Raw genomic sequence first — 13,827 nt, forward strand, 5'->3', positions numbered from 1 at the left:
GAGGAGTAGGGAGAATTGAGTTCACATTAATAAAGAAAGTTACAGCAGCAGGAGATATAAAGTGATACCACTGGTTAAATGAAACTGTTGCTGAATAATTTAGTGCGAGGTCTAGAGAAGAAAAGCGACAGCATTCATTTCAGTGCTTTCAGCCCGTCTTTACCTCTCGCTTATTTTACTCCACTTAATCCAGTTGCAGTTATTGGCAGTTTCTGAAATATGCCAAATTCCGATAGTGTGAAAGTGGCTGTGCGGGTGAGGCCTTTCAATAAGGTGAGGAAAACCGTGTGATCTTATTTTGACATTCTTTTTCTCTAGGGGATATATGTGTGGCACAGACATTGTATTGAAGATTGCTGGGATCCTATTTTGGCTATGGTGATAAGCACAAGACACAAGGCTGCGTATGGTCTTTGACAGCCGATAGCTGCCTGCCACATTCTCCCAGAAGCCCTTTCCTTCCTTGGCCAAAGATGCATGTTTTCTGATTAAAGAGGAGAGTTAGAGTCAACAGCTATCTCACCCAACATCCCATACATAGGAATGCATGGCTCATTCTAGATCCTAGTGTGCCGATGAGCTCTGTGAGACAGGTGCTTCTCTACCAGCTTATGTCCAGAGAAAAAAAATAGGATTGGACATTGAAATCAAACAAGTCAAATCCTTCTCTCCCCCAAAGTCAGCTTAGTAGTCCAATGTGAATGGTTGCCTTAAAAGAGTTGTACGGTCTTCTGATAAAAATCTGAAGTCAAGAGTGACTGCAGTCGTGTGAACTTTGCCAGCATGCGGTGCACACACTGTCAGGATTCACAGCTCCTGACCGCCTGCTCTCATCAGCAATACCGGTGAACGCACACTGTCAGGATTCAGAAGTATGCAGTCACAGAAAGTGACTGCAGACTTTAATCAGACGACTGGACAACCCCTTCAAGCCTCTTCCAGATGTTTATATCCCCTTTTCTCTTGGTTTAGGATTCGGCAAACTAGACTTCAAAGGGTTGGGCATACATATTATACAAAAGATTCATTTCATTTTTCTAGTCCCTCTTAACCAGTGCTGCCTTTTATTGTCAAGCGTCCTTGTGATTTTATTTGTTTATTGCCTGCAGATCAGGATAGGTCCTGAAACCCCCCACGATCACTCAAAAGAGGAGTCAGCAGCTCAGGAGTCAGGAGCATGCACACAAATACTATGGATCACATAGAAAGTCATAGGCTTTCTATTGGATCCATACTCCACCTTGTGCACTTGCTTAGGCAGGAGATGTTTGCGTCTGCCCCCTGATCTGCACAATTCTCAGCCATCTTTTGGGAAATCGATGGGGGTCTCAGGACCCAAACCCTCACAGATCTTCAAGCAATTACAGTATATAAAATAATAGAATAACCTGTTAAATGTTTAGTTACCACTTGTGACCAACCCTTTAACAACATGACATTATTTGCATATTTAATGCTATCATATTTACTTTATTAAATATTTGCTTCCAGAGGGAGAAGGAAGCCGGGAGTAGATGTGTTATTTCCATGAAAGGCAACTGCACAACTATTCATGACCCACGGAACCCAGGTCACGAAAAAACGTTTAAATTTGATCTGGCCTACTGGTCCCATAATGGATTTCTGAAGAATCAAGATGGCACACTAGTTCCAAATGGTAAAGAAAGCTGTTACGCTGGCCAGGTATTATCATTTTATATGTGTAGTTTTATTTCTGATATGCGCATGTTTCAACTCCAGTCATGAATATATGACTATTTCATTCTAAACATGTAAAGCGACTTGTCTGAAAAGCAACATTATATCCTTAATAGTGAGCTTACATTTTGTTGTGTTATGTAGGGTTTGCGAGTTTTTCTTAATTGCAGACTTAAATGAAAACTACTTGGCAATAAAGAAAAATGTTAACGAGGCGCCACTCACCATGCCATTTATATTACCAATATCTTATGTGATTGAGGGACCTTTAGACATGTTCATGCACCAGGGCCTGAGAGTGATTTCTACATTCTTATTGTATTAGTCTCTATTTGCATTCTTTAAGTGTAATCATTCTGAAATATGTTCTTCTCGTAAACTGCTAATTAATTCCTTTTCTATCCAGTTGGATGAACACATAGGTGTTTTTTTTACTTGCAACACCAGTACGGCATTGAAACGCATAGTGAATAAAAAACCTTATTCTCATCATCATTTCTGAAGAATTAGTTTACTCCAGCAATGCAGCCCACCAACGTGTTCATCTAACTGGATCCAATATTTCCTGGAGGAGTTATCCACCAGCCACAGGGCAGCAGCAGCTATTTTCTTCATGCCTACGTAGGAGTAGGGCCTGTCACAACATCAATGTATAAATTATATAAATTTATTTGCATTTTGCAGTGAGAAATAAGTATTTGATCACCTACCAACCATTAAGAGTTCTGGCTTCTACAAACCAGTTAGATGCTCTTAATCAACTCATTACCTGCAGTAAAGACAGCTGTCTTACATGGTCACCTTTATAAAAAAAACTCCTGTCCACAGACTAATCAGTCAGACTCTAACCTCTACAACATGGGCAAGACCAAAGAGCTTTATAAAGATGTCAGGGACAAGATTGGGCCACAAAACCATAAGTAAGACATTGAGTGAGAAGGAGACAACTGTTGGTGCAATAGTAAGAAAATGGAAGAAATACAAAATGACTGTCAATCGACATCAATCTGGCGCACCATGCAAAATCCCACCTCGCTGGGTATCATTGATCTTGAGGAAGGTGAGAGATCAGCCTAAAACTACACGGGGGAACTTGTTAATGATCTCAAGGCAGCTGAGAGCAAAGTCACCAAGAAAACCATTGGTAACACATTATGCTGTAAAGGTTTAAAATCCTGCAGTGCCCACAAGGCCCCCCTGCTCAAGAAGGCACATGTGCAAGCCCATGCGAAGATTGCAAATCAACACCTGAATAATTCTGTGAGTGATTGGGAGAAGGTGCTGTGGTCAGTTGAGACAAAAATTGAGGTCTTTGGCATTAATTTAATTTGCCGTGTTTGGAGGAAGAGAAATGCAGCCTATGACCCAAAGAACACTGTTCTCACTGTCAAGCATGGAGGTGGAAACATTATGTTTTGAGGGTGTTTCTGTCATGATCTGAAGTGATCTGACAGTTTTAAAAGCACAGAGTGAACTTTTTTTTCCTTTTGGCAAGTTGCCAAGGTGACTTGACTGTCCCCGGTGGTGGTTAGTGGTATCACACCTTAGGTTTCAGTTTAATGTGCACGTAATTAGGAATCAGGTGTGGGGCTCTATAAATGAGTCTCAGGGTGTGTAATCACTGCTGGTGATATTCATTCATTCCCTATATTCTGAGTTGGTGCGAGCCTGGTGGAAGGATGGAGCTGAGGAGTCCTGTGCAGCTTAGCCAGGGGGGACGTGTGTCAGCTATGGTGTCTGGACGAAGGGCTGGCATGGCGTGGTGGGGTCGCAGTGATGGTGTCAGCGGGAAGTGTCTGCATGGACTGGTGGAGTGGCTACTATGGAGAGTGGCACTCACCATGTGGGACTTGGCTGCTGAGCTGGACTCAAGCATGCTTGACTTCGTGGCAGAAGCTGAACTCATCCTTGGGACTCTGTTACTAAGCAGCAGCAACTGGTGGTGGACTCTGCTCCAAGGCTGCACTATGGTGAAGGATCCTGTTATGGTGATGGATCCGGGTGGAGGAGAAGATGCACGCGGGTGGAGGGCTCTGTTGCAGGAGCAAAAGCACAGAGCATAAAGCTAAGTGGTGTCCCCCTGTATTGTCTTTTTCCCTCATGTGTGTTATTAGTGCAGTGGTGGGATTAGTTTCTGCACCGGCCTACTCCCTAGTGAGGGTTTAGGTTCAGGGCGAGCAAGGGTTTAAGGTTTGCGTGCGGCGACAGGTGCGGAGCCTGTATAGGGAACGTAAGGAGTGCAGGGACGCTGGCTCAGGGGAGCTTAGGAGGTCTCCATTTCCCTATTCCCTATCGCAGGGCCCACCATTGTTAATGTTTCCCAGGTCCCCCTTATTATTTAAATTCGCCGTACTGGAGGCGGAGTTTCCAGAATTTATATATAACGTGTAATTCCTAAATTCGCCAGGTGGAGGCGGTGTATCCATCTGCACGTTTTATTATTTAAATTCGCCCCACTGGAGGCGCTGTATCCAGGGTCACGTGTGTTATGGGCCCGCCTTGCGGTATCATCTGCGTCCAGACACACGTGACCATGACAGTTTCTCTGCTAAGGGCACAGGACTACTTCACCGCATCAATGGGAAAATGGATAAATCCATGTACTGTAATATCCTGAGTGACAACCTCCTTCCCTCCAATAGGACATGGCTGGGTCTTCCAGCAAGACAATGACCCAAAACATACAGCCAAGGCAACAAAGGAGTGGCTGAAAAAGAAGCACATTAAGGTCATGGAGTGGCCTAACCAGTCTCCAGACCTTAATCCCATAGAAAACTTATGGAGGGAGTTGAAGATCCGTGTTGCCAAGCGACAGCCTCAAAATCTTAATGATTTTGAGATTATCTGCAAAGATGAGTGGACCAAAATTCTTCCTGACATGTGCGCAAACCTCATCATCAACTACAAAAACTGCTCATGTCTTTTTCAGTGAACAAGCTTACAAAATCAACAAGAAATCAAATACTTATTTACCCCACTGTATGGTGTCTGAGTATTCAGTCTGTGTGGTCTTCAGTTGCACTTTGTCTTGGAATTTGACATCATTCTGTTCCTACATCTTTTCAAACTCTGGTGATATTTACAACTTGCATTTATTACTTCTCAGACCTGCTGGTTAACCAAACATTTGCTAACAGCATTTTGAACCATTATTTAAAGACTATTCACATTTTGCTGAAACCATCTCTGCAATAATCTGTGGTTTCTGCAACTTGAATTTATTGTTCTTAAGACCTGCTGGTTAATTCATTGTTTGCGATAAGCATTACGAACTATTATTTAGAGACCGTTACTGTAGGTAATGAAAAATGTACAGTATATTATTCACCATACAGCTAGTTGTTAGCATCAACAATTCCTACATAATAATATGCAAAAAGATGAAACATGCAAATATTATGAGTAAAAAAAGAAACATGTAAGACAGATTGAAAGGTGAGTCACCCAGTCGGTGGCAACACACAGCTTGAGGACAAGCAGTACAATAGTAATTATGTGAAGTTCAGAACCTAAAAGTTATTGTTATAGTGAATCAGCTCAATAATAGAATAACAGGTAGTAATAGAATCAATGCTGTGTCCAAATAGGTATGATTGAAATGTCCTTCCAAAACAGTCAAGTTATCCTCTATCAATAAGATAGGGAATAACTTGCTGGGACGCCCAGAAATCCCAACATTAGAGGTCTGAAGCTCCATCCTGAAAGAAGTGGAGGTGTGCATGTTCAGACTCCGCTCCTTTTATTAGTCCATAGACTGCTGAATACTGCAGAAAGACTCACATGCTGTAATATCCAGGGATATGAAAGGGAAGTGTAATAAATAAATGTACTAGAGTATTTTATAATCTAGAACCACAGTAATTATGTGATATACAGTATGAAAAAATATAAAAAGGGAAGAAATTAATGGTACACATGGGAAGAGCATGGCAGTATAACCTATATAGGTTATTTAATATGTGTGATACAAGTTCAAATGTATGTCACACCGTGTGTGTTATACGAATGAAAATGAATATAAAGAAGGGGAAAAGGAGTGAACAGTACACACAGATAGAACATGAAAGTACTGTATGACACAAGAGCAAAGGTGGGGACAATAAACATGGACATAACATTGCAGCATAGCAAATAAATATAATCTATCTGTATGACCCAGGTAAGCAATTAATAAAGAAAACTCCTACTGGTAATTTGTTGATGCAGCACAGTGGTTAGCATTGCAGCGCGCTGGGGTCCTGGCTTCAAATCCCACCAAGGACAACATATGCAAGGAGTTGTATGTTCTTCCAGTTAAGCGTCGGATTTCTATCGCTGCATAGCGAGAATCCCGAGCCTTGCCTCCGACGGTCTCCCATTCCTCTCTAGCCGCAGAGGAGGTTGCTCAGCAAACTCATCGGTCCCGGCGCTCTGCCCAGACCAGCTCCGTTGGTTTGCTTGCTGCTGCCACCTCTGGCACAGCTATGGCAATGCATGCTGCTCAGCAGCGCGATTCTCCAGGGACTAAGTCCTCATGTCGGGCCACTGAGCATGCCCGTGGAGTGATCTCCCATTGGAGATCGAAGGTCACGTGCTCAGGTCCTGCTCGTGTTCGGATTGGCCCATCCGAGAAGCAAGGAAGGTCCCGGACTCTCGTGGCTATAAAAGGTTTGCATGGCCACTCGGCCATGCGCTAGGATAGACTGTAATTTCAGACTATGAGGCGTGAGTGGTGTATGCATGTATGAATGTCTCTGGTGACTGACTCAATAATAAACCCCTACCCTTGGTACGCATGTGTTGTGCAGCCTAGTCTGCTAGCGCCCAGGCTTAGGTGTAGGTAGGTCAGAGTTGGAGTCAGGCTTTAGTCCACACCAGTGACTCGGCACACCTCAGTGCGAGTGCTCCACACTCCATAGCCAGTGTCTTTAGCGGCGCTCGTGGCAGCGACGCCGCGCGCTCAGTGGGCCTAGAGGGACTCTAACCCCGTGTCCTTGTGGTAGAGTTCTGTGGCCGTTCACTGTGCGCTCTTTTGGCCGGGCTCTGTGAGCTAAACAGGCTCCGGCATTTACGTTCAGCGGTGGTGCGGCTCTGTGAGTTAACAGAGTTCGCTACTGTTCACATTGGGTGACATATCCGTGTGACTGTTTTCACACCGCTTAAGTCTCCTGCCATTATCTAGCAGCAGCGTACCACCTCTGCACGGTGGACCCCGGGCTGCGAACGCACCTACTACTATTTTATAAGTTGGTGCGTTACGCCAGTCGTAACACTTCCCCGTGTTTGCGTGGGTTTCCTCCAGACACTCTGGTTTTCTCCCAAACTCCAATGACATACTGATTGGAAATCTAATTTGTGAGCCCCAATGGGGACAGTGCTGATAATGTCTGTAAAGTGCTGTGTAATTAATTGTACTATATGAGTACGCAATTGAAATAAATAATACAAATGCAAACAAAACAACTGAATTGAAATAAATCTAAACTAAGTAAAGAAAACAGTTATGGCTATAGATTGTAGTAGAAGTGAAGAAGCCACAGCTATTAATTGAGAAAAGGAAACAATATCATTACTCAAAATCATAAAACATAATTCTACTCTATGAAATGGGTTCATAATAGATGGCAGCAAGAAAATAAAGTTAATGAGAAGCTTCAATAAATGAATGTCAGGTGTATATATGATTGATGACCATCAGTGTTGAGCCTTTTGCACAGAGTTTGAGATGCATTTTTTCCACACCCGCCGAAAACTATTCCCAGTTTGTATTCCAACAAAATTGTAGCTGAGCATAAATAACAGCCATTGGGGTCTGGTGGATAGAACTGGTTGACAAAAGGGCTTAGATATATACAGCACTGAAAAAAAAGTTTTAGAAAGGTGTGGAAAAAATGTTGCAAAGTAAGAATGCTTTCAAAATAGAAGCGTTTATATTTTACCTTTATCAATTAACAAAATGCAAAGTGAATGAACAAAAAGAGAAATCTAAATCAAATCAATAATTTGTCTAACCACCATTAATCTTCAAAACAAATTAAAAGTATCAGTTCTTCTAGGTGAATTTTCACACAGATTGAGGGAAATCAGCAGGGACGTTGTTCCAAACCAAGTATCTTGGCAAATAAACCACAGATCTGTGGATGTCGGCTTGTGCAAATCTTTGTCTCTACACGTAATAATGCACAGCCTTAATGATGTTGAGATCAGGCTCTGTGGGGGCCATATCATCACTTCCAGGACTACTTGTTCTTCTTTCTGTTGAAGATAGATCAGCATACATTGGCTGTATGTTTGGGGTTGTTGTAATACAGCAGGATAAATTTAAAGCCAGATGCCTCTCTGATAGTATTTCATGATTGATAAGTATCTGCCTGTATGTCTCAACAATGAGAACACCAAGAAATGGGCAAAATATAGGACCACAGTAGTCGGCCAAGAAAATTTAGCACAGCAGATGAGACACATTTTGCTTATTTCCCTTCCGTTCAGCTACCAATGCAATCCAGAACAACCCATCTAATGTTCTAAGAATATATCATACAATGGCTAGAGTTAAAGACATATTTAAAAATTATAATATTGAAGCCTTTCAGAATTCATTGTGGAGAAAAGTAGAATGTCTTCTTATATAAAATGTTGACTCAGTGGTCAGAACTGCAACCTTGTAGAGCTGGGGTCCTGGGTTCAAATCCCACCAAGGGCAACATCTGCAAGGAGATTTTATTTTTTCCAAATATTTACATGGGTTTCTGGTTTGCCTCCACACTCCAAAGACATACCAATAGGTAATCTAGATTGTGAGCCCCAATGGGGCTGTGTTGATAATATCTGTAAAGCGCTGTGGAATTTATGGTGCTATATACAGTTGTGCTCAAAAATGTTGGCGCCCTCTGATTTTCAGTGGACTGAGTTAGTAAGTGGAGACTAGCTACAGTTGTGCTCAAAAGTTTACATACCCCGGCAGATTATTTGCTTTCCTGGCCTTTTTTCAGAGAATATGAATGATCACATGAAAACTTTTTCTCCACTCATCGTTAGTGGTTGGGTGAAGCCATTTGTCAAACTACTGTTTTCTCTTTTAAAATCATAATGACAACCCAAAACATCCAAATGACCCTGATCAAAAGTTTACATACCGTGGTGATTTTGGCCTGATAACATGCACGGAAGTAGACATTCAAATGGGTTTGAATGGCTACTAAAGGTAGCATCCTCACCTGTGACCTGTTTGCTTGTAATCAGTGTGTGTGCATAAAAGCTGAGTGAGTTTCTGGGATCCAGACAGACTGTTGCATCTTTCATCTAGCCACTGACATTTCTGGATTGTGAGTCATGGGGAAAGCAAAAGAATTGTCAATGGATCTACGGGAAAAGGTAGTTGAACTGTATAAAACAGGAAAGGGATGCAAAAAGATAACCAAAGATATCCAAGGAATTGATAATGCCAGTCAGCAGCGTTCAAACTGTGATTAACAAATGGAAAATCAGGGGCTCTGTAAAAACAAAACCACGGTCAGGTAAACCAACAAAAAATTTGTCCACAACTGCCAGGAAAATTGTTCGGGATGCAAAGAAAAAAACACAAATAACATCAGCTGAAATAGTGGACTCTCTGAAAACTAGTGGTGTGTCTGTTTCAAGATGCACATTAATGAGGCACTTGAAGAAAAATGGGCTGCATGGTAGATTCGCCAATTTGAAAGCCATTACTGCGCAAATGCCACAAAGTATCTCGCCTACAGTACACAAAACAGCACAGAGACAAGCCTCAAAACTTCTGGAACAGGGTATCTCCTATCCTCTGGAATGCCATGCCTCAACACGTCCGATTATCCACCACCCTCGGATCCTTCAAACGGAACCTGAAAACACATCTTTTCAGGAAAGCTTACAGCCTGCAATGACCATTCTGCCGCCTCACCACCGCCTGAGCTGTCACCTCATCACCACCGAGAGATGCTGCACCCCCGATATTCTGTCTCTTCCCCACTATCCCGTAGAATGTAAGTCCGCAAGGACAGGGTCCCCTCCCCTCTGTACCAGTCTGTCATTGTGAATTTGTTTACTGTTAACGATATCTATAACTTTGTATGTAAAACCCCTTCTCATGTACAGCACCATGGAATTAATGGCGCTACTGTATATAAATAAATAATAATAATAATTTTAAGTGATGAAACTAAAATTGAACTTTTTGGCCACAACAATAAACATTACATTTGGAGAGAGGTCAACAAGGCGTATGATGAAAGGAACACCATTCCTATTGTAAAGTGCGGAGGTGGAGTGCTGATGTTTTGGGGATGTGTGAGCTACAAAAGCACAGGAAACTTGGTCAAAGTTGAAGGAAAGATGAATGCAGCACGTTATCAGCAAATACTGGAGACAAATTTGCAATCATCAGCCCGGAAGCTGCGCATGGGACATACTTGGATGTTCCTGTAAAGTATAGCGTGGCACTTCTACAAGGTGCACAAGTAGGTTACCCAGACCCAAGTGAATAATAAAGTAATTTGGCACTCAACTGAATGATCCTTTTTGAAAATAAGTTTTTATTGTGGCAGTCACAAAGGACGTTTCGGCCTACAATTGGCCTTCGTCAGTCTGCTGACTGCTGCAGATGATGAAGTTAAAAGTGGAGAATTATATAAGATCTGTGCAGGTGTAGTGCCTAGGCATATGGACCTGAACACTTCTTCCCCTGAAGAAGTGTTTTTCACTTCGAAACGCGTTGGGATTAAATGTGAATAAAAGATTGATGTTTCAATTTAACTGGATTGTCTAATATATCAAGCAGCGCATGATAGTCCAAAAAACTAAGTTCCATTAGAAATGATCCAAAACACAAGGCCAAGTCAACCTTTCATTGACTACAGCAGAACAAAGTGAAGGTTCTGGAGTGGCCATCTCAGTCTCCTGACCTCAATATCATTGAGCCACTCTCGGGAGATCTCAAGCACGCAGTTCATGCTAGACAGCCCAGGAATTTACAGGAACTGGAGGCTTTTTGCCATGAAGAGTGGGCAGCTTCACCATCTGTGAAAATAAAGATCCTCATCCACAACTACCACAAAAGACTTAAAGCTGTCATTGATGTTAGAGGGGGCAATGCACGATATTGAGAATTGGGGTATGTGTACTTTTGATCAGGGTCATTTGGATGTTTTGGGCTGTCATTATGATTTAAAAAGAGAAAACACAGTAGTTTGACAATAAATGGCTTCACCCAACCACTATGCATGAGTGAAGAAAAAGTTTTGGTGTTATCATTCATATTCTATGAAAAGAAAGAAAAAAATTCTGCCGGGGTATGTAAAGTTTTGAGCACAACTGTGAGGAAAATAAATAATACTAAAGGAGGCAGTGTATATAGTGCCCAGTCGTAAGCCACAATAAATTAGTAGACACCAAGTGAATATTGACAGATGGTATAACATGCCAATCTAAAATTACTGTCAAGTGGGATAAATTGAAAGTGCGGGTTTCTGATGATAATTTATCAAAGAAAACTGTGATTATACCAATTAGTGTATTACAATCTGCAAGAAGTCCATACATAGTAAAAGTCCCAAGTACTCATATATGACAACACAACCAAAGACTGCAATAATGTGTTAGGGTAGCAATGAGTAGAATAACCAAATTTATATCCCAAGATGAATATATGGTAGGGTAGTCCATTATAAAACTGCCAAATGGGCTCTTACATGACAAGTATATTGCAAAAGTAAATATAAATACTTAATCCTATAGAGATGACAGCATAAAATCAACTCTTCAGACCATTTCTGTACCTAATTTTGAGTCCACTGTGAGCAGCTAACCTATTGAACACCTATTGAAATCTTAGACTCAACAAATTACTGCAGTTCTGAAGAGTAAAGAAGGTTCAACATAATAATAGTTGAAGGATGTCTTTGTTAAAATGGCATTCAGTACATATTTTACTAATATACATAGTATCTCAGGGCCCAGGGATAGTGATGGGTGAACCCGTGGATCTTCAGGTCCTACAGGTTTGGTCAAACATCTAAAAAAAGTTTGGTTCGGATACCAGAAGGGTACCCGAACGCCTATCTCAGTGTGAGCCGACTGGTGTGGATAGTGGTTGTATCACTGATGTAACCTCTAGCCAAATCATCCGGATCTTCGTGGGACAGTGTGGATTATCTTCACGACGGACAGGTGAGGGATATGGTTGCTCATTATTTTTCTTCTATTACAGTTGACATGGGCATCAGTGGATTAGGCGTAAAGGTGAGTATTATGGTGATTTATTATTTTCTTTTTTTACAGGTGACATGGGCTACACTGGATTAGGTGTAAAGGTGAGTATAACTGCTTTTTTATTTTTATTTCAAATAATAATGATCTTACTGCTGATCAGAGCCTGTGTTTTCTATGCTGTTATGCAGATGAAAGTGTGGCAAACAATGGATGTTTGAGGTGCTGAACCGAGCAGTAACACGGACATCTTGGAGAAATCCGTGTTCGGGGTCTGTGCACAGACACTAGATGTTCGGTACGGACCCCAAACTTTACTGTTTGGGTTCTCCCATCTCTATCCAGGAGTTTTAAGGGGGTTGGTCTTTTTATGTTTAACATAACAAATGTTTTAGTGTCAAGATTTTATGGCACTTACTAATATAAAAGTATTAGAGATTATCCTCCTGTTAGTATAGCTTTCCTCACATACTACACAGCTAGGCCACCCACAATAATGGAGGACCATGTCAGAAGATCAGTTTATCAACCTCCTGAAATTGAAAAATGTCTTTCCCATGTGCAGTATTTTTCAATTGGGTGAAGCTGATGGAGTAGTTTGGTCACATACTCATCATCCAGCAGCTATTTTGTGAACATGGGAGCTGTGAACAGAGCACCCTGTAATACTTATATGTTGGTAAATGCCACAAAATCAAGTGCCTAACACAACTGATAAAATTCAATGTCCAACCCCTTTATATTACACCTCTGCTAAGAGTAGGGGTAAGAGTTCATGTAAGACTTTCATTTCAACTCTTTTTGTTTAACCATGTTGATTTTTTTTAACCTTCTTTAGAAAGCCCTATTTTGCGACCTTGGCCAGGGGGTGCTCAATAACGCTTGGCAAGGCTATAATGCTACCTTACTCGCTTATGGCCAGACAGGTTCGGGAAAGAGCTACTCTATGGTTGGATATGGAGCAAATCGTGGCATAATTCCAGTTGTCTGTGAAGAGTTGTTCCAAGTTATTGAAAATAAAAAGGATGATGCCAAAAGCTTCCAGGTCAGTAGAGAATACATATGCTCAGGATGCAAAGAAAGTTTGCAACTTTATACCTTAGTAAACCTCAAATTATATGGTTATCTTAAAATAATTACATTAGCACAAAACCCCAGTAAACCACTAATATTGAGAATTATTTAACTTTATATGATTCCACATGTTAATAGTAAACATATGTAACCAAAACTGTGGATCTCATTTTTGCAAATTAACATTTAGAATGGTTTATGTGAAATTGCCCAACAAAATAAAAAGTAAAAAATGTTAATATTTAAAACTTACCAATATACTGTACCTTATAGAATCTGCAATAATGTCCTGATTTCAGACCCCTCCAGAAACACTTGCCTTCTCTGTGTTGATGATGTGCTTAAAAAGGGCTGGATGTCTGGCTCAGTTTAGTCCTGAAAAAGACCCCTTTTTTATCATGAATGATGATCCCATATTCATGATTAGGTCTTATTATGAGTTTATATCATATTGTTTTTATCTCTGTTTATCTCTCTTTTTCTGCAAAATCTTATTTGAGTATTATTCGATACTTATTTGATATTGAGTAATGCTGCTTAACTTAAGGGTATTCTCAAATTACAGTATTACAGACAAAATGAAAATATGTTTGCAATTGACTTGCTTTTTCTATCTATCCTGCAATGACAGCTGCTGTCTTTCATAGTGTACAGCTGGTTTCCATAGGGTTTAGCCATTTGTGCCTGCCTAACTGCTGGCCAAGAGTGCACAGTAGTTACATTCCAGGAGAAGGTAGCTTCTAATATCAGAGCCACTTCTCTCCAGCCAATTGATTTCCATAAAACAGTTAGCTTCTCACCTTCCTACCACTACTGACAACTGCTGTGATAAATCCTATCAAATCACCATCC

At 41.1% G+C, this 13,827-nt stretch overlaps 1 protein-coding gene across 1 annotated transcript in view; it reads left to right on the plus strand.

Moving 5' to 3' along the window:
• The first annotated feature begins 219 nt into the window (after window positions 1-219).
• The window catches only part of LOC141049002 (kinesin-like protein KIF28), a 327,138-nt gene continuing 313,530 nt past the window's right edge, over window positions 220-13,827 (plus strand). The window contains exons 1-3 of the mRNA XM_073545091.1: window positions 220-273; window positions 1,492-1,683; window positions 12,740-12,946. Of these exons, the coding sequence (XP_073401192.1) occupies window positions 220-273; window positions 1,492-1,683; window positions 12,740-12,946 (453 nt within the window). The remainder of the gene's footprint in view (window positions 274-1,491; window positions 1,684-12,739; window positions 12,947-13,827) is intronic.

This window comes from Dendrobates tinctorius, unplaced genomic scaffold (assembly GCF_039654945.1).
Source record: "Dendrobates tinctorius isolate UK_male_01 unplaced genomic scaffold, ASM3965494v1 ptg000140l, whole genome shotgun sequence".
Taxonomy (NCBI): domain Eukaryota; kingdom Metazoa; phylum Chordata; class Amphibia; order Anura; family Dendrobatidae; genus Dendrobates; species Dendrobates tinctorius.